This window comes from Crocodylus siamensis, chromosome 7, assembly GCF_052110815.1.
Source record: "Crocodylus siamensis isolate JL-2025a chromosome 7, ASM5211081v1, whole genome shotgun sequence".
In the NCBI taxonomy this organism is placed as follows: Eukaryota; Metazoa; Chordata; order Crocodylia; family Crocodylidae; genus Crocodylus; species Crocodylus siamensis.
In genome coordinates this window covers 84,296,513-84,323,677 of record NC_143401.1, presented here as the reverse complement: position 1 = coordinate 84,323,677, position 27,165 = coordinate 84,296,513, and the positions used below count along the sequence as shown (strand labels likewise).

The 27,165-nt window shown below is 46.9% G+C and overlaps 1 protein-coding gene across 2 annotated transcripts in view; it reads left to right on the top strand.

Annotated features, from left to right (window-relative positions):
- INPP5F (inositol polyphosphate-5-phosphatase F) overlaps positions 1-27,165 on the top strand; it is a 109,273-nt gene that overhangs the window by 50,554 nt on the left and 31,554 nt on the right. For both annotated transcript variants that reach the window (XM_090057591.1, XM_090057592.1), the window contains exons 3-6: positions 19,039-19,175; positions 21,066-21,194; positions 21,682-21,849; positions 22,228-22,284. In XM_090057591.1, the coding sequence (XP_089913717.1) occupies positions 19,039-19,175; positions 21,066-21,194; positions 21,682-21,849; positions 22,228-22,284 (491 nt within the window). The remainder of the gene's footprint in view (positions 1-19,038; positions 19,176-21,065; positions 21,195-21,681; positions 21,850-22,227; positions 22,285-27,165) is intronic.

The window sequence follows — 27,165 nt, the reverse complement described above, 5'->3', positions numbered from 1 at the left end:
AGTCTTATTAAAGGTCAGTGAGACTTGGGCTCATAAGTGTCCAGGTCAGATCCTTAAGACTTAGCCAGATTTAGGAGTTGGGTATTACTACACAGGTAGCACAGGCTTGTTGGTTCTGGCTGTGTGGAAAGTATCATAGTACTTAGGGTCGGAAGGGACTTAAACAGATCATCGGGCCCTGGGCTGGAACGGGTGCTGGGATCGTATTACCCCAACCAAATATCTGTCGAGCCTCCTCTTGAAGACCCCCCACAAAGTAGGAGAGAGCACCCACCTCACTTGGGAGCCCATTCCAGAGCCTGGCAACCCTAACTGTAAAATAATGTCTCCTGATGTCCAGCCTGAACCTTCTCTCTAACAATTTGTGGCTGTTATTCCTAGTAACCCCGGGTTGTCATTTACTACTAGGTGTGAGGCTGATTGATGGTTAGCATCTAGTAAGCTGACCAAATGTAGCTCAAACAACCAATTATGCCCATCTGGCTAAAATAACATGTACTGCATTGGTGGGCATTGTGGATGGGGGAGTGTGCAAAAGTTTCTGGTTGCTTACTCCATTAGTTGAGCTTGATTTGCATCTGGTTCTGAGTAGCTCTAGGCAGCAAGGTGACTGTTTAAAGTTATCCACACAGGCTAGGGGTAGCCATTCAAAAAGCCTGAGCCTGAATCGATTCAATCTTTAAAGGTTAGTCTAACTTGCCTAGGCTGAATCAGTTTGTAACCATATAAACATCCCCTCTGGACTGAAAAAATGCAGGCACATGTCTGCAGTGGCTCAAGCTAGAAGCCAGGGAGCACTAGAACAGCCCTTCCTTCCCTACCACAGTGCTGAGCTGGGGGGGTGAGGGGGCAAACGTTAGCAGGACCCTCTGATTAGGGAGAGGTTCCCCCTGCTTGCTGGTCAGCAAGGGTTTACACAGCATTTTTCACCCCATCGCAAAACAAATGGATCTCTCATTAGTTACAGTTCTTGTTAAGCAACTTGTTCCAAGGAAGGAAGGAGGCACATTACCAGCTGTCCTGTTGATTAGCTCCAAAGAGCCCTAAGCCACTGTCCTTTTGTCCCGTCTCCCACAGCAGGGACATAGCCGTCATGTAGTATGGTAGCTAATGCTGAGAGGTGTCTGTGTAAGGCAGAGGGGACGGGAGATCCCTGCTTAGCAGGTGTCGGGGCATGCCGAACCCAGTGAATTGGGCCCCAAGGTCACGGTGGACTGGGGTGGCAATTGGAACGAACAGGCGGGAGTCTTGGCGGTGGAGTACGGGCTGTATGGGACACACGTATAAGTTGAAACAAAGATGATTTATTTTACTTGCGCTTGGCAGCGGAGGCCCAGGTGATTTCTTCAGTTACAGTTAAGAATGTATTGAACAAACAACAAAGGAGACTGTCGGCTCACGAGGTTCACCAGCAGACCCTTGCTATCTAACCCCTGAGGGCTAGGGGCGGCTGCCTGCTGGCTAGTCCCAGAGCTGGTCGACGACAGCTTATATAGGGGTGAACAAATAACAACACAGGAACTGTAACGCGACGAGACGAAGCGATGTCAAAGTCGAGAGTGTGACGCCAGTCCAAAGGACAGTCCGCAATCAAGGAAAATGAAGGCGAAGCTGAGGTCGGTTGAAAGCCAGTTAAGTAGAATGATGTCGAAGTCAGAGTGCCGAAGGGATGATCAGAATCAAAGTCCAAGTCCAGGCCGAAACAATTCTATAACCGAAGATATCAACACGAGGTAAAAGAAATCGGAGGGGTTTATCGCAGCGCGAAGCTATGAGAAGAGCCGGGGTATTAAATCCCGACCTCGCTCTCCCACAGTCCCTGCTTAGAGCAGCCTCTGTTGGGAGATCGAGTAGCTCTCCTTCACAATCCTCACACTAACGACACCTCAACTCCTATAACACTCGCACTCCAGAACAACCCACCAACTCCAAAAACGCCCACACCCACAGTGGGGGCCCACGGCCCTTTATAGTTTTCCCTGAGCCAATCAGGGAACCACCAAGGGAGAAGGTTCCAGACTGATTACCTCACAGGAGTTCTGACTGAGCCTGCGCAAAAGCGAAAGCTGTGAGCTGACAGCCTGCGCAGCACCAAAAAGTAGGTCATCCATGATTGACAGCTGGCAGGTCACTCAGAGGGTACATGCTATGGGACTGTCTGTATTGGACTATCTCAACTCTCTGTAATGGCAGCACCAGCTTCAGAAATTTTCCCTGACAGCAGGGAGTGGTGACGGGGAGGAGGAGGGAGCAGGGGAAAGCCAGACAGACGCTTGCAGTCTCTGCCAGAGCTGCAGCCAGGTAGCGGAGGGGAGGGGCTAACTCTACTGGGGAGCAGAGAGCCCACCCAGCTCAGAGAGCATGCTGGGATTCTGGGAAAGTCTGATTTAACTTAAACTAGCAAGTGGTCTGGGACAGACATTGCATAAACCGGTTTGACTTAAATCAGTTAAACTTGCTTGAATGTAGTATCAGACTTATCTTAAACCCGTTTCAGCCATTTTGAAACTGGTTTATGTGCACTAAACATCTGTTCTGTTACAGACTTAAACCAGTTTTTAATCGCTTAAACTAGTTTGTGTGTAATGTCTGTCCCTAGCCACAGACAGCTGGCTGGACTCTGCTTAGCAGCAGTTGCTATTTCCAGTTAGCATTGGGCGGCTCACACACTCTGGAGGCAGGCACCATCATGGCTGACATGGTTCAGGTAATCCATGCATGGGAATCTTCATAGGAGTCTCCTGTGGGCCTGGTTTGTGTGGTGGATGTTAGTCTGAGAGCGTACAGTGAGTGTCAGACATCCCTGATGGTGGGCAAACTGAATTGTCATTCAGTATCTCAACTCTTTATGAAGCGAGGGTGGTGTTTACAGGCATCTGGAGTCGGGAGGTGCTAAGTAGAAATTAAGTTAATTCATCAGGAAGTAACTCATTTACACAGCAATGCTAAGATTGCTGGCAAAACAGCAAAACAATTTATTCACCACTAAAAACAGATCCTTTGCATTTTTTTTGGTTCAGGAAAGTCTCTATATATTGAGGAATGCTAGAAAATCTTCTCAACATTACAATCTTGAATTTCAGTATAACGATTAACTGAAGAGGTGCAAGAAGTATGACTGACACGAGCCTAAAATTCGCATGTGCTTATTATTGCTTGTAGTACAATGAGCAGTAAATACAGATACATATTTAACAGTAGTTGTAGTACAGCTATTGTTTTATGACTCAACTTTAGTTAATGCATGCATTCAAAATAGCTGTAGCTCTGTTTGCTAAAAAATCATGGAAGTTTCCATTTGCTGACATTTTAAAATTTTGTGCCACTCAGCTGTAAGAGCAGACTAGTGAAAAAATGTTAATGTTTTCAGTCTTTGTTTTTATTTTCAGCATGTTTTTTTTTTGTATACAATTAAAAAATTTTGTAGGTTGCTGTTATACCAGCAGAGTTATTTCTGGTAATATTTGTTGCTACTACATTTTGCATACTCCCCAAATAATATGTGTTCTGAAGATGCAAGTGGCTGAGGTTTTTTAAAAACTATTTAGAAATGCCTGCTAAATAGCCTTATTTACCACTGGCAGTGAGAGCTGGAAGTAATGGTAGATACTTTCATTAATGGATACTTGAGAATCACACCTCATCATTCCCTTCCTGTTGCTAGCTGCACTTCACAGCTGTTCCAAGCACTAAGCACCTTGCTCCTTGCTCATGAGCTTCACTTTTTCTGCTTTTAGCTGAAATTCTTTCAAGCATGAATACTTATGATAACACAGTCTCTGTTTTGTCTCTGCCATTTTGGATCCAATCTGTCACATTTCTGGGCTTGCTGTTTCTTTTGTCCTTTCTACTAGTGCTAAAACACAAAACCCAAACAAATAAAACCCAAGAAAACCCAAGCCTGAAACATTAAATATCATCCAGCAGGTAGTGGGGAGAGGAGATTATAGCTAGTGTCTAAAAGCCAGAGGAAGTTTTGTGACATTAGTTATGTGATATGCATCTTTGAGAAACAAAGCCCTTATACCATTGTAAATGTTTGGAGATGACCATTGCATATTGTTCTTGCTGGTTTTGTATTTTGCATCGAGAAGGGGACATATTTTCTTTGCACTGGAAGCTTCAGTGAGCATCCCTTACTTTACATTGGGTTACATCACCTAAGGATAAAGTATCAAAGGATTTTACCTTTATGGTGTCTTGCTACATAAATTTAATTTAATCCAGAATAAAAATCTAGGGCTGATTTCTTTCCTCTCTAAAATATAGCCTTTGTTGCAAGCAATCAGCTGGGTCAAATCACCCTTAACTGTGGTTGATTCTATTAGGATACCAGCTTGCATTGTGTCGCTACAGAGATTCTACCAAGCCTAGTTCTTCTCCTCCAACCTCTTTTGTATATAGTCCTCAATATCCTGGAATAGGACACTTCCAGAAAAAGGAAAAAAATCCTTTGGAAGGAAACCAAAGCCAGTTAGCTAGTGTCTCCAGTTGCAGATTGGTCACTGTTTTGGTTCTGTGAAGGAACTTGCTGGGCTTCTCTGTACTCTGACTGAGTGTAGCTAAACAGCATTTAACAATAAACTGGGGAAAGAGGCTCACTAGTGAGTTGTAGGAGTTTGACCTTCAGACATTAGGTGCAAATGCCCTTCTCCAATACAGTAAATACTAGAGCTAAGCTTTTCCTCACTATTGTCAAATTTCATCTACTTTGATAGGATTCTTTAAGCTAGACCCTTTACACAGTTAAAGTAAAAAATTGCTGTGAATTCTGGAGCAGCAGCCTTGATGGGTGCCTACTGGTTCTTGCATCTGCTGCTGCTCTCCAAGCTTTTTTGGTTTGTAGCTACCACTGCCTGCTTTCCCTTCCCCCACTTGCCCTTTCAAAACCTTTTTATTCACTTTTCAAAGCCTTTTATTCACTTTTACCATTTTTATTAAATTGTACCAGGGGTTCCAATATGGTCCGGATCCTATTGCTGATGACTGTGCAGTCACAGAGGACAGCAAGTTGCTTTCCTGATAATTTAGTACAAGGATCTCAGTAAGATTATATGAACATATTTCAGAGATTTCATAGACATTAGGGCTGGAAGGGACCTCGGGAGATCATCGAGTCCAGCCCCCTGCCCAAAGGGCAGGAAGTCAGCTGGGGTCATAGGATCCCAGCAAGATAAGCATCCAATTTACTCTTGAAGGTGTTCAATGTAGGTGCTTGAACCACCTCCGCTGCCAGACTGTTCCAGACCTTGGGGGCTCGGACAGTAAAGAAATTCTTCCTTATGTCCAGCCTGAAACGGTCTTGCAGGAGTTTGTGACCGTTCGACCTCGTCATCCCTTGGGGCGCTCTGGTGAACAAACGTTCCCCCAGATCCTGGTGGTCACCCTTGATAAACTTATAGGTGGCCATCAGATGACCCCTGAGCCTGCGCTTTTCCAGGCTAAAGAGTCCCATGTCTCTCAGCCTGTCATTTGTAAGATCTGTTTTCCTGACCTCTGATCATGCGCGTGGCTCTCCTCTGGACTCTCTCAAGCTTCTCCACATCCTTTTTGAATTGTGGAGCCCAAAACTGGACGCAGTACTCCAGCTGCGGCCTCACCAAGGCCGAGTACAAGGGGAGAAGGACGTCCCGGGATTTACTTGTGAAGCATCTATGGATGCAAGCCAGCGTTTTGGTCGCTTTATTAGCCGCAGCATCGCATTGCAGGCTCATGTTCATCTTGTGGTCAATGATGACCCCCAAGTCTCTTTCTTCTGTAGTGCTAACCAACGTAGCACTGCCGAGCCTATAAGGATGCTGCAGGTTTTCCTCCCAAGGTGGAGAACCTTGCATTTTTTGGTGTTAAACACCATGAGGTTCTCGTCTGCCCATTTGCTGAGCTTGTCCAAGTCAGCCTGGATCACCCGCCTATCTTCTGGCGTGGATGCTTTGCCCCAAAGTTTGGTGTCATCGGCGAACTTGGCCAGTCCACTCCTGACCTCAGTGTCCACATCGTTAATGAAGATGTTGAACAGGATGGGTCCCAGGACAGAGCCTTGAGGGACCCCACTGGTCACAGGGCACCACAATGAGTGACTGCCATCAATCACAACCCTCTGGGTCCGACCATGGAGCCAGTTTCCCAGCCAGCGGATCGTGGTGGAGCCAAGGCCACAACTGGGCGGTTTGGCCAAGAGGTGATCACGGGATACCAGATCAAAAGCTTTTTTGAAGTCAAGATATATGACATCAATCTCTTCTCCCTTGTCTAGATGATAGGTCACCTGGTCATAGAAGAAAATGAGATTGGTCAAACAAGACCTACCTGCAACAAAGCCGTGCTGGCTATCCCTTAGAATGTTAGCCTGGGCCAGTCCCTCAAGGATGGCCTCCTTAATAAACTTTTCTAAGATCTGTAGTGTTCTTTGGTTGTAGCTGTGTTAGTTTAAGGGCATAGGCAGACAAGGTTCTTCGGGTAGATGTGATATTGTAATAAAACCAGCCGAACAGTTTGAAAAACATCTTTCTTCACACTCTCCTTACCTCTGAAGAAGGATGTTTATGCCTGAAAGCTTGCAAAAAAACAATTTTGCCAACTTTAGGTGGTGTAATAAAAGATATCGTATCTACCCGAAGGACCTTGTCTGCCTATGAAAGTGTTTTGGTTTTTTGTGTAGATCATGATGTAGGAATCTGAAAAGCTGAAAAAACATGTTTGTCTTAATCTGGGTGCCATTACATTATTCTATGCAATTCAGAATAGTATCTTCAAAAATAAATTCTGTAGCACAGGATGTGTATGACCTCTTTCTGAGAAACAAACAAAAAAGCTAGAGGAAGCTGCTGCAAAACTTTTTTTTTTTTTTTTTAGATTTGCTTTGTATGTCATACTTTTCTGAGCTGGCCACTTCACTGATAAGGCCAAGACCTTTCAGCTCCATCATCTTGGATGGAAGAAGCCCTTTAAATCCAAGTTCCCTTGTTAACCAAGAATTTCTGTTTAGTTGTATTCAGGGGTTTTTAGGAGCTTCTGCAGGGAAAAACTAGGAAGATGACAGAGTCTCTGGTTTTGTGTTATAAAGAGAAGAGGGAACAAAGTTGCATTGGCTTATTTGGACCTTAGAAGATGCTTTAGTTTATCTGTAAACTTAAGTACTTGTATTATTTCATCTAGAGAAGGTTTTAAGGAAACATGAACTGCTGGGCAATTTTAGTCTATTTCAGGAGCCTCCTGTCCACCTCCTACAACACTGCTTCTGCAATCTTGGATTGTTCCAAAGGAGAGATGCTTCTCCTGACTTGCAAGCCTTTTTAGGAAAAAGGTCACATGAACCTTGCTTTGCTTATGTATGTCTGCTACAGTGGCTAGGCTGAATTATTTTAATTCACTTTTGGGGCTGCTACTTAAACTGAGTGAAGAAGGTATTCTTGGTTTACCATGGATAATTACAAGGGCTAAGTGCAGGCGGTCCAAAAGCTCGAGGCTGAATCGAGTCAATCTTTGCAGGTTCGTCTAGGCTGAGTAGATTGAACCGATAAGCAAGTGAACAGACATTCGCTTTTGATTCTGGAAATGCAGCTACATACTTGAAGTGGCTTAGCCCAGACCAGAACCTGGGGGGTGCTAGAGCACACCTTCTTGCTGGGCTGGAGTAGACAGCTTGGGCCAAAGCTAACTAATCCACCCTGCAAGTTGGGATTTGTGGGGGAGGTGCCTTTGCATCTCCTGGGAGGCTGTGGGATTGTGAGTTAACTTGAATCTGGATTGGATATGGGACAGAAGTTCAGTCAACCAATTTAGCCTAAATCAGTTAAGTCTGATACTACATCTGTCCAGGTTTATTTTAAAACAATTTTGGCCATTTTGAAAGCAGTTTATGTGCCTTGAACTCCTGGGCTGGGAACAGAAATCACACATAAATTACACACAAATGTGTAACACAACAGAAATTCTGTGCACATAAACCACTTTCAAAATGGCTGAAACTGGTTTAAGGTAAAACTGGATGGATGTAGTATCAGACTTAACTGATTTAGGTTAACTTGGTTTATTGAACTTCTGTCCCAGATCCCTTCCAGTTTCAAGTTAACTTACAGTCCCCCAGCATCCCATGATGCTCTGCACCTCCCTTGCAGCCCCCCTGCCCCCTCTTGGGTTGGGCAGGCAAGCCTTGGCGCAGGCTGTTGCTCTAGCTGAGCAGGGATGTGTGTTCTGGCACCCCCCAGCTTCTGGCCTGGGCCACTGTAGGCATGTGGCTGCATTCCAGAATCAAAAGTGAATGTCTGTTCACTTGCTTATTGGTTCAATCTATGCAGTTTAGGTTAACCTGTGAAGATTGAATTGACTCGGCCTTGTGCTTTTTGACTGTACTTAGCCCTGTTGTGTTACAGATTTGAACAGGTTTCCAATCACTTATACTGGTCTATGTGTAATTTTTATCCTTAGCCAAGGAGTGTATTACACCAGTGCTGGCAGACTTCACAAGCTTTGAAAACATCTGCCTTGCATCTAAAAATAATCTAAACCCATTGAAGAGATCAAATAGGAATCTCTGCCATCATTCAAAATAAATGTGTATAGCCATTAGTCTGTTAATAGATAACTAGCTGAATGCTGTAGAACAGTTCCTCAGCAAATACTCTACCGTCTTCCACTGGAAGTTAAACTCTGGATCTGGATTGTTGATGTTTTGTTAGAAGATGGGTATACAATCTGCGTAGGTGTGGTTAAGAGAGGGTGTTTTCCACCGTCTGCTCCTGCAAGGAACTGAAGTGGTAAAAGCCCTTTGGGATTAATGCTTTTTTATTGCCCTCTACTCACAAATAGAGCCAACTTTTTATAGTAGTTCTGGGTTGCTTCTAATAAATAGCCTATGTTGTAACCACATGCTTCTGTTCCTTGCTCATGACTGCATCGCTGGATGTAATGACCCTCCTTTAACCTATGTGGCATTTTTTTTTTCCTGTGTTGACTGCATACTGACTCACCAAATGATGGCTGATGTCCAAGAGATCAAGAAAACTGAAAGGAAGTGTTTTTTTCCCTCTGAAGTGAGAGTTCATTTTCCTAGTGGGTAGAGTAATAAAGACTGAATGAAAAGAGCAATTTTTTATTAAATTATAAAGCTAGGTCCATAAGAGGGTCTGACTATTGCTGCCTCTCCCTTCAGCCAGTGTTATAGAAAGCACATCTTTTTTTGATACTTGGTTTGAGCTAAACAGCAAGGTCAGGGTGTCCCAAGGTGACAAATGCTGTAATAATGTGTTTGTGCTTGACTTTGCTCAGAAATAGACCAGAAGTGTTCAGAGAAGTCATGTGATATGCATAGTTAGGGCTTGGAGCATTTTAGTGCTGTCATCTTGTCGGGTAGGTAGGAAACTGTGGTTACACAACATACAACCTATATTTGATGTTAAACACTGAATAGTTTAGAAAGTAAGAGAAGCATCATTTAGAAATGGAGCTTTGATAAATGATGCTGACTGCTAGTTGGAGCAATAATCTGAAATAAATTCCTGTTTTAGTAAGATGTTGCAGGCAGTTGGGTTATTTTAATAGGTAGGGCGCTTTAAATTAGCAGTTGCCATCTGCTTCTCCTTAGCTTATAATAGAAAAGAAAAACAAACATTAAATCAATAAAAAAAAGACAACCGAATTAAAAGGTACAGTCACAGTTTTCTAAAATGATAAGCAGCTATGGGCATTTTACTGAAGGCGGAAAAAAGTGTATCTGTAAATTGGAATTTTCTTTTTTATGTAATCTCCAAAAAGTTCAGGGAAACCATTCTTTTACTTATCTCTTATAGCAGCACACAATCTCTGAATAACTGACTCTTCCATGGCGATTGTTCTTGTTCTTCCTTTAGGTCATACTTTATCTGCATAATCACTTCCTGATCTGCTTTCTTATCCTGCCTTGGAATTTTATAACTTTCCTTTTCATGTTTTTTTTGGGACCAAAAGCTAAGGTATAAGTAACTGTTTTGGTGTACCTGACAATGTCTTACATAAATGTTTTGTAATTTTAATGTCTGGGTCTTTGAATTTAAGAACACAGTTTAAGAACATGTTTTATAGGAGTTTATAATTTATGGGACACATGGAGGGGAATGGCCAAAGATGTCACTCTTGGTTTCACTAAGCTTTTTCTCTCCTTTTTGAAACATATATGGTTAATATCAGTATGGCTATGCTGGAAAAGCAGCTTTGACTTAGGCCAGGGAGTGGCAACCCCTGGCACATGTGCCAGAGTGTGGCATGGGAAGGGGTTGGGGCTGTGCTGCTGCAACAAAGATTGGGCCCCTCATTTCTCCCCTGCCATCCCTCCTGAGGTTTGGGTGGACTTGCCTCCAGCAACAAGCCGAGTCAGGGCTCTGCAGACTTCAGCGCAGTTTGTAGCTTGCCCGCTGTCTACTGTGAGCAGCCGGGGTCTGTGGCAGGCAGCAGGGGCCTTCCTAGACCTTGGGTTTGCTGTGGCAGGCAACGGGAGGCTACAAGCTGCTGCCCTGAGGTCTGCAGGGCCCTGGCTTGATTCATTGCTGCTGGTGGTGGGCAGACGGCAGGGGAGCAGTGAAGGACCGCTTCCCTGCCAACTGCCCTGAGGTACGTGTGCACCTAGGGCTCTGCAGACCAGGGTGCAGCAACTTGCAGCCTCCTGGGTGCGTGCCACAGCTGGGCTGGGCTCTGGGCAGGCCCCTGCTGTCTGCTGCGGGGCCCGAGCTGCTTGCAGCAGGTGGCAGGGAGGCTGCAAGTCACTGGACCGAGGTCTGCAGAGCTCTGGCCCAGCTTGTTGCTGGCAGTGGGTCCATGTGCACCTCTGGGAGGACGGCAGAAGGGGCTGGGGCTGTGGACAGAATGGGCCGGGGCTGCGCTGCCACAACAAGGATCGGGCCCCTTGTGGGTATCCTGGCATCTGGCCTTGGCATGCCAACATCTTACAAGTCGAGGTTGGTGCATATTTTGGCACTTGGCCCGAAAACGTTGCTGTCCCCTGATCTTCTCTTCCCCGAGCACCACTTAGCATGCTGGTAGAAATCAGTGATTCCGGCATAGTGCCGAGAGGTCTCTAGTCAATTTAACATAGGGTCCACCAAAAATATCTGGCTGCTTTCAAGTGAATGGAGTGGCGTTTCAGTTGAATCGGGATGGGGCATAAGTGTAGAATGTAATATTTAATAGCTGTTTGACTGTCTCTAAATTGTACAGGCTCTTTTGTGTTTTGGTAGCTTGTTTACATACAACATGCATTAGACCCTTGGAAAATTAGTAATCCCTTCTGAAGACTGTGTAAGAAATACTCCCAGGAAAAACCCTTGTACCGGTGACCTCTTATAATGATGACAAACTTAAGTGCATAAAACAGTTTCTACTCTGTCTGCTATGATTGATTATCAGTTTGTTTGTTGCTGATGCTTTGTTGTTCAGCGTGATCTCTTTTGAAAAGTTGCACTAGACTGTCCTTAATTCTGTAGTCTTCAAAGCAGGATACGTTTCTTGGTGATCATGATATAAATGTCCAAGAAAACTAGGAGTACTTCTGAGTTTAAAATTAAAGTTCACGTGAAAGGAATGATTGGTATCTTTCTCTTAAACAAATCTGCTTAGCTTTTAATTCAGGCCCCTTAAAAGGTCGATTCATTAAGTCACAAATGAAAAATGAAACAAAACTCCTTAATTTTTTCGGTAGTGGTGATGTTTGTTAAATATAATGTCTTGTTTATTTTAGGTGTATTTGAGTGGGGGAGAGGGAGGAGGAAGGCGTATCACAAGTAGTGGTGTACCGATGGAGATTTTTTTTTTTGGCCGATACTAATAGCTGATTTATTAACTCACCATATTGGCCGGTACTGATCTGATGATAGAAATTTAGTATATTTAGCACCATTTCTAAGCATGGGTATGCTAATACAGGAGACATGGTGGCACTTTAATTGGAGCAGCTCTCAGAGCCACTTTAATGCGCCTCCTCCCCAGTCCTGGAACACATATGAAAGTGCTCATGCTAGTTGCAGCAGGTGGGGCTAGCTTAGCAGTTTCTGCGACTGGCAGAGCCCTTCAGCCCCAGCCTGGGTAGGGGCTGGATGGTCTCTGGGCACAGCGATGGGACTGACTGGACATGACCCTGGAAAGGGCAGGACCTGGTTGGGCTGAGGCCAGGGGAAGGACCCTGCTGCACACAGCGGAGGGGAATGGCTGCCTGGGGCGGTGAGTGGCCATCTGGCCACAAGAAGGGCTTGAGCGCTGGGGCGAGGCGGGGAGAGTGCAGCTTGCGGAGGGGTGCAGTTGTGTGGGGCCGTGCCTACCCCAGTGCCTTGGATGTAAAACAAGCCCCTCAATGCTCATGGAGTGGAGGAAGAGCCCTGCTTCTCAGATTTGGTGGGGAGGGGGCAGGCAGCTGTTGTGGGTCCTACTCCAGCCCTGAGCCTGGGTTGGGGCCAGAGTCAGACCCACAGCAGCTGCTTGTCCCCCTCCCCGTGCCTCTTGAAGCCTCTGACCCACTGGTGGCAGGTGCAGCCAGGCACAGAGCACATGGGACTCTGCTGTGCGCCCCAGGAGGGACTGCACTTCCATGTGCTGCCGTGCTCTAGGGAGGGACCAGAGCCGAAGCAGCTCTGACTGGGGCGGAAAGAGGCTGCCTTGGCCCCTGTGGCACAGACCTCCCCCCGGGCACTGCATGTTTAGTTGCACTGGGCCGGGCCAGGCCGGGCAGCTCAACTCTGCTCTGCCCACCCCTTCCTGCCCCAGTTACATCTGCAGCATTTGGCACCTCTTACAGTGCCCACCCTGGCCTGCGCCACGCCAGTGCCTGGCACCTGCTCCGGGCAGCTGCTGCACTCCAGCCCAGCCCGGGCCGCCAGTGAGGGGATGGGGATGTATCCAGGGTCGCTCCAGCTCACGGGAGGGATCCCAGGCATCCGGGAGCCCTGGCTCCGTGGGCAAGAGAGAACCCAGGTGCCTGGGGGCCCTGGCCAGAAGGCACAAGTATCGGAGAACACTATCACCTAGAAGGGCCAAACAAGCTAATAGCCAATAATGTAAATTTCCTTCTTCTCTGTGCCAATCCGATATGGACAGATTATTTCGGTGCATCTTTAACCACAAGCAGTCTTTTAAAGAAAGAGCTCATTAGAGAAGAAATCAAGACTTTTTGGATCATTGACCAATCCCTTTGTCAGAGGTGTCCTGTACCCCCTTCCTTCCTTGGGTTAACATTCGTAGGTGTGTTGCCCAACCATATTTAGTGACTCTTGAAACTAGATCTGTGAGCTCATTTCATGTTTGACAGTAAAGAGGGTTTGGTTATGTGCTCTGATTAGTGAAGATGCTGAATACAATGCAATGTTGTGCCTACAAAGGGAGAAAATTCTAATCAATGTTGCTCTGTTGCAGGAGAGTAATGCAATAGTAGCAAGCAAAGGAATTCAGGGAGCTGATTTTCTACCATCAGAAAGTTTAATATTGTTCTCTACCAGTCAGTCTTGAGCATTCTTTACTGTTTACATTCTAGTTAATGGTAAACCTTACTTCATCCTAGTTTGGGGCAGCAGTTCCTGTTTGTAACTTAATGGTAGCTACTGGAAAGCTGCCTGGAAAGCTGCCAACAGCTTTGCAGTGAAGCCTAAATTTTGCTTCGAGTGTGGTGTACAGCAATTTGTAGGGAGGTTGCTAGGTTTGTTCTTTTCATAGACATTTCATAGCTTTGACATTTCATAGACATTAGGGCTGGAAGGGACCTCGGGAGATCGAGTCCAGCCCCCTGCCCAAAGGGCAGGAAGTCAGCTGGGGTCATAGGATCCCAGCAAGATAAGCATCCAATTTACTCTTGAAGGTGTTCAATGTAGGTGCTTGAACCACCTCCGCTGGCAGACTGTTCCAGACCTTGGGGGATCGGACAGTGAAGAAATTCTTCCTTATGTCCAGCCTGAAACGGTCTTGCGGAGTTTGTGACCGTTCGACCTCGTCATCCCTTGGGGCGCTCTGGTGAACAAACGTTCCCCCAGATCCTGGTGGTCACCCTTGATAAGCTTATAGGTGGCCATTAGATCACCCCTGAGCCTACGCTTTTCCAGGCTAAAGAGTCCCATGTCTCTCAGCCTGTCATCGTAAGATCTGTTTTTCTGACCTCTGATCATGCGCGTGGCTCTCCTCTGGACTCTCTCAAGCTTCTCCACATCCTTTTTGAATTGTGGAGCCCAAAACTGGACGCAGTACTCCAGCTGCGGCCTCACCAAGGCCGAGTACAAGGGGAGAATGACGTCCCGGGATTTACTTGTGAAGCATCTATGGATGCAAGCCAGCGTTTTGGTCGCTTTATTAGCCGCAGCATCGCATTGCAGGCTCACGTTCATCTTGTGGTCAATGATGACCCCCAAGTCTCTTTCTTCTGTAGTGCTAACCAACGTAGCACTGCCGAGCCTATACGGGTGCTGCAGGTTTTTCCTCCCAAGGTGGAGAACCTTGCATTTTTTGGTGTTAACACCATGAGGTTCTCATCTGCCCATTTGCTGAGCTTGTCCAGGTCAACCTGGATCACCCGCCTGTCCTCTGGCGTGGATGCTTTGCCCCAAAGTTTGGTGTCATCAGCGAACTTGGCCAGTCCACTCCTGACTCCAATGTCCACATCGTTAATGAAGATGTTGAACAGGATGGGTCCCAGGACAGAGCCTTGGGGGACCCCACTGGTCACAGGGCACCACAATGAGTGACTGCCATCAATCACAACCCTCTGGGTCCGACCACGGAGCCAATTTCCCAGCCAGCGGATCGTGGTGGAGCCAAGGCCACAACTGGGCAGTTTGGCCAAGAGGTGATCGTGGGATACCAGATCAAAAGCTTTTTTGAAGTCAAGATATATGACATTAATCTCTTCTCCCTTGTCCAGGTGATAGGTCACCTGGTCATAGAAGAAAATGAGATTGGTCAAACAAGACCTACCTGCAACAAACCCATGCTGGCTATCCCTTAGAATGTTAGCCTGGGCCAGTCCCTCAAGGATGGCCTCCTTAATAAACTTTTCTAAGATCTTCCCCAGGATAGAAGTCAGGCTAATGGGCCTGTAGTTAGCCGGATCCACTCTCCTCCCTTTTTTGAAGATCGGCACCACATTGGCCTTCTTCCAGTCTTCGGGCACTACACCAGAGCGCCAGGAGTTTTCAAAGATCCGTGCCAGGGGCTGGGCTATGACGCTCGCCAGCTCCTTGAGTACCCTGTGGTGCAGATTGTCAGGGCCAGCTGACTTGAAGGTATCCAGCTTCTCAAGGTGTTCCTTCACGAGGTCAGCATTTATGGAGGGTAGGGGATCCCCCTCACCCTGATTTCCCTGTCCCATAGCAGGCATGGGCATCCCGTGTGACTGATGAAAAACTGACGCAAAGTACCTATTTAATAGGTTGGCTTTTTCCTGGGCGTCAGTTGTCAGTTGCCCCATCTGGTTTAGCAGGGGTTCAACATTGCCCTTGCTTTTCCTCTGGCTCCCCACATATCTGAAAAAGGACTTTTTGTTGTCCTTGATGCCTGAAGCTAGTTGGAGTTCAGTTGCAGCCTTGGCTTTCCTGGTTTGGTCCCTGCAGGACTGGACCAGCGCGGAGTAATCCTCCTTGGAGGTGAATCCCGTCCTCTATCCTTTGTAGGCTTTCCTTTTTAGCTACAGGAGGTCTGCTAGGTCCCTGGAGAGCCAGGGGGGCTGCTGTGCCTTCTTGCTGCCTTTCCTCCGTGTTGGGATAGATTTAGCTTGTGCATTGAGGATCAGTTCCTTGAGAAGCAACCACTCTTCTTGAACTCCCCTCTCCCTGGGGTCATGGTCCCTGAGGGCCTGACCGACAAGCCTTTTGAGCTTGTCAAAGTCGGCTTTTCTGAAGTCAAGGACTTCTGTGTTGCTGACTGACTTGCCAGCTTTACGGCGGATGGTGAAGGTGATCAGCTCGTGGTCGCTGTCACCCAGCTTCCCATCGATCACTAGGTCGCCGATTAGGTCGTCCCCCGTAGCCAGTACCAGGTCAAGCAGCGCTTTGCCTCTTGTTGGCCCATAGACTTCTTGAGTCAGGTAGAGGTCATCCACGCATGAGAGAAAGCTTTGCGACTTCTCAGATTTTGCTGAGTGATCTTCCCAGGAGATGTCCGGGTAATTGAAGTTACCCATGACAACCAAGGTCCTGGAGCAAGCGGCCTCAGTCAGTTCCCGGGAGAACTCCTGGTCAAGCTCGGGACTTTGAGTGGGAGGTCTGCAATAGACTCCCACCGTTGTGTCCCCTGTGCTGTATTCCCCACGAATTTTTACCCAGAGGGTCTCTAGCTGTCCATGCCGGTCGCCAACTTCAGCTTGCAGGGACATGTAGCTTTCCTTGACAGAGAGAGGTACACCCCCGCCCCTTTTGTCAACACGATCCCTCCTGTACAGGGTATAGCCCTCTATCCCCGTGGTCCAGTCATGGGTGGAGTCCCACCAGGTCTCCGTTATCCCAATGACGTCATAATTCTTTGCACTGAGCAGGAGGACGAGCTCGTCCTGGTTGTTGCCCAGGCTCCTGGCATTAGTGTACAGGCAGGCAAGTGTGCCCTTGGGGGCTCTTGCCTTGCCCACAGATTGTGCCAGGGCTGGGGCAGGGGTGGTCTCCCTTAAGTGCCTTGGTCCACTGGCTTTGCAAGGGCCGTTCAGCGGGCCAGCAGGGGCAGTAGTCCCCCCATCCCCCAGCAGACTTAGTTTAAAGCCCAGTAGAGCAGGTCAGCCAGCCTGGGTGAGAAGAGCCTCCTGCCCAGGGGAGAGAGGTGGAGGCCATCTCTTCCCAGCAGCTCGCTGCCTCTTTCGCCAAAGAGCGGGCTGTGGTCATGGAAGCCAAAGCCTTCCCGATGACACCAGCGCCGCAGTCTTTGGTTGACTGCGTGGATCCTCCTCTCCCTCCTCAGCCCATAGCCCGAGACTGGGAGGATCGACGAAAACACCACCTGAGCTCCCAGAGCCCTAAGCCCCACTCCCAACACCCTGTAGCGCCTCATGACCTGGCTGGGGGTGCTCCGAGCCGTGTCATTGGTGCCCGCGTGAATAAGGAGCATGGGGTAGTGGTCTGTGGGCCGGAGGAGCTGCGGGATCCTCTCCGCAATGTCTCGGATTCAGGCCCCCGGGAAGCAGCAGACTTCCTGGGCTCAGGGGTCGGGGCGGCAGATCGCCCCCTCAGTGCCCGCAGGATGGAGTCTCCCACAACAAACACCTTACGCTTTGTCTTGGAGAGCGGGGGCAGTAGCTGCGGTCGAGCCTGGGTTGCCTGCAGGAGCTGGCAACTGCGTGGGCTCTGCTGGGGCTGCAAGAGGTGCGAACCTGTTGCTAAGCTCCGGCGGGGCAGTGACCTTGGTGCGGCGGGCCTTGGGGCCCTTGACTACCTTGGTCCATGCCCCTGACTGGGCAGAGCGGGAGGTCCCAGAGTCCTCCTTAGTCGCGGAGGGAGACGGAGCTCTCCCCTGCGGCTCCCGGGGCAGAAGGGCCTGGCAGTAGGAGTCTATCTCCTGCTCGCAGTCCCTGATGGCACGTAGTCTCTGGACTGTGGCCTGGAGCTCCTCCAGCTGGCACGCCAGAGACCCCAGTAGGGAGCAGACCCTGGAAGGGGAGGTGGCCATGCTCCTGGGCCCCAGAGCCTGAAAAAGGGACAGGCAGCCCCCGCAGCCAAGAGCCAGGGGCTCCGTCTGCGTGGAGCCCGGAGCCATGGGCTCCGTCTGGGTGGCTGTCTCTGGGGGGGCCAATGAAGGGGCCACAGAGCCTGAGGGGACCCTCGGGGTGCGGCGCGTGCCCATCCGTGTCATGCCTCTGGTAGGCTGGCTACGGCTGGGGCTGGCTATGGCTGGGGGGGGTCGCAGGCAGGGTCTCGTGCCCTCCCATGCCCTCCCCTGCGTGAATTCCGCGCTAACTCGAGTGCCTGTTCGCGCGGCTCTGGTCACGCGGCTCCCTGGGGGGCTGGGCCAAGTAGGGGCCTGGGCGGGGGCTTGACCCGGCCTGGCACCAGGCAGCGGCCTCCTCCCAGCAAGCGAGTAGATGCATTCCTTTTGCCTTGCAAGAGTACTTAGTGCCAGCTATAGAAGCTGAAAAACTATTATTATTATTATTATTTTTATTATGATGATGATGAATAATTCAAAATAAAAATAAGAGAAGGAAATATATATGAGTGTTGTTGACATTTTGATGGTAATTTTCCAAGTGTAATTATTAAGTACATTGACATCTTCCACACTTACGACTGGAGTTGCATGCTTGTTTGTACAATAATGAGTCTTTTAATGCTTCTGTCTGGTTCCACGTGATATTTGGCCTTTCCTGCCCTGTTCTTAAACTAAATAAATGGCTGATAAGAGACTACCAAGTCCCACAAAAATAAGGTATGAACAAACTGTAATTCTTCCCCCCCCCCAGCTCTAATAACCCAAGTCAGCATGGGTGCCTTTGTTTTCAGTGTGCATTGGTTTTATAGATATTGGCAGAAATGTGAATAGTTCTGGGAGCACTTTTAATTACCACAGGTGAAGCAGTGGCAACCTCACCTGAATAGTTTAAAAATGATGACCAACCTTTAATGTGTTACAGATGAAGTAGCAGATCTGTGCCCCTGCTTTCTACACGCTATATTTACCCGAATCCAAGACAACTTTGAATTTAAGACAACCCCCTACAAATTTAAGTTCTGTACATGGAAAATTAAATATTTGTTATAATTTCGATTTAGAGAATCTAATTATTGGAGGGTTGTCTTAAAATCATTTCCCCCATCACTGTGACGGGGGGAGCAGCGGTGGTGGGGCAGCAAGTAGCAGGGGAACAGACGGTCTGAACCCAGCCACTTGCCTGCCCTGAACCTTGCTGCTCCCTGGCTCTGTACTGGGTCCCTCACTGCTTCCTGGGTTTTCTTGGGACCCATTTTTCCTGAGTAAATATGGTCATTCAGTAAAAACTAAAGGGAGCTGTCTATGATTTTTTTAAAAGAGGTTTAATAGGATTGTGTCTCTGACTTCTGTTCTATTGATGACTGTCTCTCCCCTCCCTCTTTTCCTCCCCATCTTCCCCCTCCCCCACAGATCTGCCATGGTGGCTGCTTTTAATTCGGCAGAAAGCATTGATTGGCAAACTCCCAGGAGGTCATGAAGTGTGCAAAATAACTAAGATTGCGGTGATTCCACTCTCTGAAACAGAGCCTCAGGATCTGGAGCTGGAGGTATCATTTTAAAATTGTGACTTCTATTTTAAAAGCCCAGCAGTTTAGGAAAAAACAAGTGCCTTGTCTGCACAGGGAGGCTTAAATATGAAATGTGTGTGCATATCCAATCAGCAGATATGCTCACACCACCTTCTGGTCACAGGACCCATTTTTCCTAAGTCATCTACTAATATATCTGCTTGCAGACTATGTACATAAAGACCATTTTGTTGTTGCCTTTGTCTTTGTTACCCTTTCTGACTCAGGTAGAAGGGCATTTCATTTAAATGGAAAAGCACTAGGACAAATAGCCACTCGCAGCCAGAGCTAGTTTTTTTAGGTGGACTTCTAACAAAGCAGAAAATAATTTTGCAAGGAACTTACTGCTGAGTCTCCTGATAAGTGTAGGACAGATGAGGTGGGACAGGAACCTTGTAAGAAGGAAATGTCTCTAACTTGCCCTTTTAGGAGATAGGAGAGCCCTTCCAGGGCTGTGTGTGTGTTGGTACTGTTGAAAGTGTGCTATTTTACCCTCTTAGTTTGAGCATTGCTTGGCCTGAGTAGGAGGCAGCACGCTTCTGCATAGGTGCCCTGGGACTAATTTTGTAACATGCCTCCTATAAGAGTCCTGTGTGGCCTTAAAGGGGCTTCTGTTGCTATAACTACTCTACTCGAACTTTCCTAAAAGAGAGGGGAAAACATACAAACTCGATAAAACCCAGAGGCAGTACTGACTTGCATCCTGGCCGAGGAGGAAAAGAGTGCAAAGGACTGGAGGCTCGCTAGTCTCCTTATGCCCTGTTGAGGAAGCTTGCAGAGTGAATGCACGAGGCTTGTGACGCTTCGAGGAAGGGCATAGTTTGCCACAGATAAAGTCGTCAGCAGTTTCTCTCAATAAAACAGGGAGCTTGTAGTCCATGATTTATGATAATCAGCAGTTTCATTAGAAGATGAATTATCATTTTGTGTGAGAGAGAGAGATTCGTTTTGTGGCTTTCAGTAAAATATCTTTCTGGTATACTGTAATATAGTACAATAAATTCAGTATCTTTGAGACATTTGTTTATCCAGCAGGCATTGGTTGAAGACCTGTTAGGACATGGGTTTTCAAGCTTTTTTAAAAAGTGTACCCCTGGCAGCTGGATGCAAGGCGGGGGAAGGGGACAGTGGTGTGTGGCCAGATGTGGAGCACAGCGGGGTGGTGGGTGGCGGTGGCAGCTGCCTCGTGCGAGCTCCCCCCATGTCCAGCTGGCTGGGCAGCGCCTATGTGGCCTGCAGAAGGGCACTGCTGCCCCTGCCTCCCCCCCAAGCCCTGCTCCTGGCAACAGGCCACGTACACTCTGCCCTTGGGGTCATGGGCTGAGACCCTGGCTGCCTACCTGCTTCATCCGCCGTGCCCCTGGTGGTGGATGCAGGGTGGACAGGCTGGGGCTGCCTGGGCAGCGGGGCTGGGGCTGGCAGTGGCAGCTGGGCAGAGTTGAGCCACTGCTGTGGGGGGCTGCCAGGAAGCTGAGTCTGGCAGCTGTGCTGCTCCCACCCCGGCACACACCTACAGGTGGGCAGGGCTGGCCGCATGAGCCACAGCATGGGCTGCCCCCTCTGTACCTGGGCTGGGTGGGGTGAGGGTCCTGCCACGGGCTGGATAGAAAATCTTGACAGGTTGGATCCCTACCCAGGGCTGCATTTTGCCCACCCCTAGGTCTAAACAGATGTAGCTGTTTATCAGTCAGAGGATACCATTACAAGCTGCTCCTCTGTAGCTGTTACATCTGCATGATTTTGGAGCAATTGGTATATTTCAGGATGAGAGAAAAATATATATTTGAATTAAAAGCATAGGTTTTACATTTGCTCTGGAGATAAGTGTGAAGTGTTAACTTTAACTGATTCACTCTCTTTACGACTTAGCTCTGTAAAAAGCATCATTTTGGAATAAACAAGCCAGAGAAGATTACACAGTCTCCAGATGACACCAAATTTCTACTTAAGACCCTCACTCAAATTAAATCAAATGTGTCTGCTCCAAATAAAAAGAAGGTGAGGAACCATTTAATTTTGTGTGACTTTTCAAAGCTTTTTGACTTTGGCGTTTTGAAGATTGTGTTCCACTCAGTTTGAGATCTCTAAGGTATGCCCTGTACTAGATGGCAGAAATCTGATTTAGCAAAACATCTTGGTTGACCAGTACTTTTCAGAATTTCCCAAATTAATTCCTGTTTCACATTTCTGTCTATAGACTTTGCCCATGTCCATGTTGCTTGTACTGCTTTCTGGAAACTGGTCTTGGCAGAAGTGTTTTGTGATTCATGAAACGCATGATGGCTTTGTGCCCAGTATCTCCATGAAGAATGAAGCACTCTGTTTTATTAAAGTATTTTGATCTTGCTTGTATTTTGATCAGCATTTTTTGGTGCCTTCCATTGGGAATATATCTTTTAGGCTCTGTGTGCCAGTCTGTAACTTGATTTATTGAAAAGGATATAACGTGAACTTATTGAAAAGGATATACTATTCTTTCTTGAAGATTAAAGAAAGTAAAGAGAAAGAGAAGCTGGAGAAGAGATTATTGGAGGAACTATTCAAAATGTTCATGGATTCGGACTCTTTCTACTACAGTCTGACTTATGACCTAACAAACTCTGTACAGAGGCAAAGTGCATGTGAGAAAACTGATTTGCCACTCTGGAGGAAAGTAAGTATTTTGCACAGCAATCCTATGGAGTAAATTTGTATCCTGAACATAGATTGATTATGTGCTCCAAGTTCTACTGGTGTTCATTTGGCAATTGGACTAGTCAGATCATCTGTGTAATTCTGATTTACGCTGACTAAAGTTTTGGTCCTGCGGGCTTCTTCCTAGTGCAGAGAGCAAAAATAATGAGAGCATGTCCTGAGCTCTGACTTTTTCTATTTCAGATAGCAAAAAGCAAAGAGGTGGGAACTGGATAACTATGCACAGGTGGTGACTGACTGATGGTGGTGATGGAGACAGGTGGTGTCTGTCCTGTGACTTAACTGAGAAGCTCTGCACAACCTCATTAAAAATACTGCAATTTTTACTCTCTTGCAGGTTGATGACAGATTCTTTTGGAACAAACACATGATTCAGGATCTCATAAATATTGGTGTGAGTAACTTGTCACTTAAATAAATTGTGTGTTCAGAGCTGATTAGAAAGAGATTTTTTTTCTTTAGTAAGAGAATGTCCATGATTTTCTGCTTTCCTTGGAAATCAGTGTGTTGGACAGTCCGGTAATTGGACTATTCACCAGCCTCCAGGCATCTTAGCAGCTGGCCTGCTCCTGTCTTACCTTTTGGAGCGGGGCAGCCAGCTGGCAGGCTTACCAGCTGCCTGTCTGGCAAGTGGCCAGTTTGAAGTATCCTGTCCATATCAGGCATGTGTAGGAATCGGTTCCAACTCAGCAGCACAGAATAGTATTATGCATGCTTTATGGCAGAACTGACATGACAAGCCAGCTGCCTGGGGAATTGGGGAGCCTGGATTCTACTTCAGCTTCTGTTTGCTCAAGACCATTTTTCCAGCCTTTCCCTTCTGAAGAACTTTGAAATTTTAAAATACGTTTTTCCAGCTTGAGAGATGAGACTTTTTCAAGAGGAAAGCTGTTCCCCACGTTACTTACAGTGCAGATACAACAGTTCCCAGATGCTGTTGATGTTAATTTTTACGAGTAATGGACTGGCCTTGAAGGTGGCATACAACCCACTTTTTAATGAAGCATTTCTTATATTTAAGATACTAACCTAAATTTTCAAGATTACTGTAGTGGAATAACAGAGTTCCTAACTATTTAAAAGGTCAACATGTATAATAAAGCACAAAGACTTTCTTCTGGTAAAGGCGAATATTTGAGTTTGCTAGAAACTTCAAGACATTTTCAGATACTAATTTTGATCGCTGTACACTTGATCTGAAACTCTTCTGTTTGTAAGAGCTTAATTCAAAAGATGAATGAAACATGTAATTCTTGGGGCACCTTATCTTGACAGTGCCCTTTTACTCAAAATATTTTTGTTGTTGACAATGATTCCAAAGAGCCAGACAAAGTAAATTATTGTTAATGTGGGAAGAGATAAATTTTACAAAAGTGAAGAAAGCTGATTTTTTTTTTACTCCTCCCCCCAGTACCAATAGAAAGAGGTAGTTAGTTGCATTAATCTTTAAGGCTAGGGACAGACATTTAAAAAGCCTGAGCCTGAATAGGTTCAATCTTTGTAGGTTAGTCTAACTTGGCTAGGCTGAACCAGTTTGTAAGTGCACAGATGTTCCATCTGGGCTGAGAAAATGCAGGCACATGCCTGCAGTGCCTTAGGCTACAGGGTGGTGGTGGTGGTGGTGGGGAGGGGGGATTAGTGCAGTCATCCCTTCTCTTCTACACTGCTGAATGGGGGGGAGGGTGTGGCCAGGTTCTGGCAGGACGCTCTGATTAGGGAGGGGATCCCCCTCCTTCGCTACTCCTGACATGTGAGTTGATAACACAGTGTTTACCACCCCATCAAGAAAACAGAAGCCTTTCCCATTAGTTCAAGCTCTTCTTAAACAACAAGGAAGGAATGGAGGGACATTACCAGCTGACCTGTTGATTTAGCTCCAGAAATCTGTAAGCGGACACTGTCTTCATAGTTTCATAGTTTCTAGGGTCGGAAGGGACCTGAACAGATCATCTAGTCCGACCCCCTGCCATGGCAGGAAAGAATACTGGGGTCAAACGACCCCAGCAAGATGTTCATCTAACCTCCTCTTAAATACCCGCAGGGTAGGAGCCTGCACCACTTCTCTTGGAAGCTGGTTCCAGACCCTAGCCACCCTGACCGTGAAGTAGCGCCTCCTGATATCTAACCTAAACCTACCCTCTGCCAGCTTGTGCCCGTTATTCCTGGTCACTCCTGGCGGTGCCTGGGGGAACAGGGACTCCCCCAGTGCCTGCTGATCCCCCGTGACTAGTTTATAACAGGCCACAAGATCCCCCCCTCAGTCTTCTCTTGTGGAGGCTGAACAGGTTCAGGTCCTGTAGCCTCTCCTCATAGGGCCTGCCCTGTTTTCCCCTGATCATACGAGTGGCCTCCTCTGGACCCTCTCCATGCTGTCGACATCCCTCTTGAAGTGTGGCGCCCAGAACTGGACGCAATACTCCAACTGCGGCCTGACCAGTGCCTCATAGAGGGGGAGGATCACCTCTTTGGACCTGCTCAAGGTGTATCTGTGGATGCATGCCAAGGTGCGGTTGGCCTTCCTAACTGCCTCCCCACACTGCCGGCCCATGTTCATCTTGGAGTCCATGATGACCCCAAGATCCTTTTCCGCCTCCGTGCTGGCAAGAGGGGAGTTCCCCAACCTGTAGGTATGGTGCCGGTTATTCCTCCCCAGGTGCATCACTTTGGACTTGTCAGTGTTGAATCCCATCCTGTTCTCATCCGCCCACCCTTGTGACCTGTCTAGGTCTGACTGTAGCCTATTCCTCCCTTCTAGAGTGCCCACGTCCCCCCACATCTTAGTGTCATCAGTAGATTTGAACAGGGTGCTTTTTACCCCCTCGTCCAAATCACTGATGAAGATGTTGAACAGTGCGGGCCCGAGGACCGAGCCCTGCGGAACCCCACTGCCCATGTCCTTCCAGGTTGAGAAGGACCCATCCACTACCACCCTCTGGGTGTGGCCCACCAGCCAGTTGGCGACCCATTTGACTGTGTGGGTGTCTGCACCACAGCCCCCCAGTTTCTTAATGAGAACGGGGTGAGAGACAGTGTCAAAAGCCTTCCGGAAGTCCAGGAAGGCTATATCCACTGCTACCCCTGCATCTAATGATCTGGTGATCTGATCGTAAAAGGCTACCGGGTTGGTCTGACAGGACCTGCCACTGATGAACCCGTGTTGGTTGCCCCTAAGCATGCAGTCTCCTGCTGGCCCCTCCTGGATGTGTGCCAGCATAATTTTCTCGAACAGCTTGCCTAGGATCGAGGTGAGACTAACCGGCCTATAGTTTCCCGGGTCCTTCTTCCTGCCTTTTTTGAAGATGGGGACCACATTGGCCCTCTTCCAGTCCTCCGGTACCTCACCAGAGCACCACGAGTGCTCGTAAAGCTGAGCCGTGTCTTGTCTGCCTTACACAGACACCTCTCAGTATTAGCTAGCATACCACGTGCTGACTACATCTGTGCTGTGGGAGAGGGGATGCAGGTAACCCGTACTTGAGCAGGGAGTGATGGGGTGGGTGGAGCCAGGGGGCCAGCCAGGCAGAGATTGCTAGAGCTCCAGCCAGGGAGCAGAGGAGGGGAGCCAGTTCTGCATTGGAGCAGAGAGCCCTGCCCAGGGCTGCAAAGCATCTGGGATGCTGGGGGATAACTCTGGTTTAAGTTAAACCAGGAAGGGGTCTGAGACAGACATTGCATAAACCGGTTTGACCGAAATCAGTTAAGTCTGATACTACGTTCAACCAGGTTTATCTCAAACTGGTTTCGGCCATTTTGAAATTGGTGTATGTGCACTGAACATTTGTTCTTTTACAAGTTTAAATCAGTTTCTGATCACGCATCCAATTGTATGTGTAGTGTCTGTTCTTAGTCTAAGACAGTGCTAATAAAGGAGGTAGTGTTTTTCTGGAAACTTCTGTGAGAATAGAGCTTGGTTGGTAAACCACCATGTCAATTAAGGGTGGTTTCATCTGTTATCTGTGCAACAGTGAACATTTATTATGGATGTTAGAAATTTCAGTATGCATATCTTAATTCAGTTTAATTATAGGAGTTTTCTCCATCCTTGCCTGGGAAGGATATTCTTCATTCTTCCACTTGGCAGATCATTTGAATTTTGTATTTTAATGACGAATTAAGTCAAGCAGGAGACCATAAAGAGTAATACATATTCACCTATGAAACAAGCTATGGGCTGTTTTTCGTACTACAACAAAACAGAACTTTCAAAGCAAGCAAAGTGGATGTGAAAGAATCAAAGTAAAAATTTTGCTTTAGTGTTGGTTGTAGCTGTGTTGGTCTAAGGACATCGGCAAACAAGGTTCTTTGGGTAGATGTGGTATCTTTTATTAGACCAACTAAGTAGTTGGAAGAATTGTTCTTTGCAAGCTTTTAGGCACAAACTGTTTAGATGATCTAATAAAATATATCAAATCTCCTCATGTTCACTTTGGAATTTGTACTTTTTAAACAAATGTTTCTGTTCTCAGCTCAAGTAGTGGTACTACAAGGGTCAAGAGATGGTATTCCCTTTTATGAGAGAATAGTTTCATCCAAGATATTAGTAGCAAGTGGTGAATGCTTTAAACCAGGAGTGTCAAACTTCTCTAGCCACATGGGCTGGATGAGGGGTGCAGGACTGGTCCATGGATCTAATCATAAATTAGATATTTTTGATTTAAGAATTGGAGAAAGTAACATAATTTTAAGGAACTGTTACCAGTCAATCTAGCTATTAAACTATGTAATATATCTAGTTTCTACAGTATTTCTACAGTCTGACTATAATTAAAGGGGTATGGTTTCTTTTTGGACAGCATAGAAGCAGTCATTCTTTGCTGTCTTAAGTAAGATTTATAGACAAAATCTATATAGACCAAAAAGCTTCTTGCTATGTATTTTTCTTTTTCTGTCTCTTGCCAGTTAAATTGCTCAAACTGAAGAAATTGGTGAACTTACCGATAAGGGAGAATGACAATATTGTTCTAATTTTCAAGGCAAACTTTTTTGACTGTGTGCTAGGTGAGAATTTAGGCAGGAGAAGCCAGAATGTTGTGGGACACTTTGTTTTGAATTGATGGCTTATGTAGAAGCCCATCACGAGATAAGAAAAACAACCTAATTTCCCAAGCAAGCTGTAAATTCAGTTATGCTGCTTTTTCCCATATGCTTTTAGGTATTTTGCATATGGAAGGGCAGAGTGGAGTCTTTCCATTATGACATGAATAAAATCCTAGAAGTATTTGGTACTAATTTTAGTTAACTTTAGTCAATGAGCCTTTAAGCAAAAGAACATATT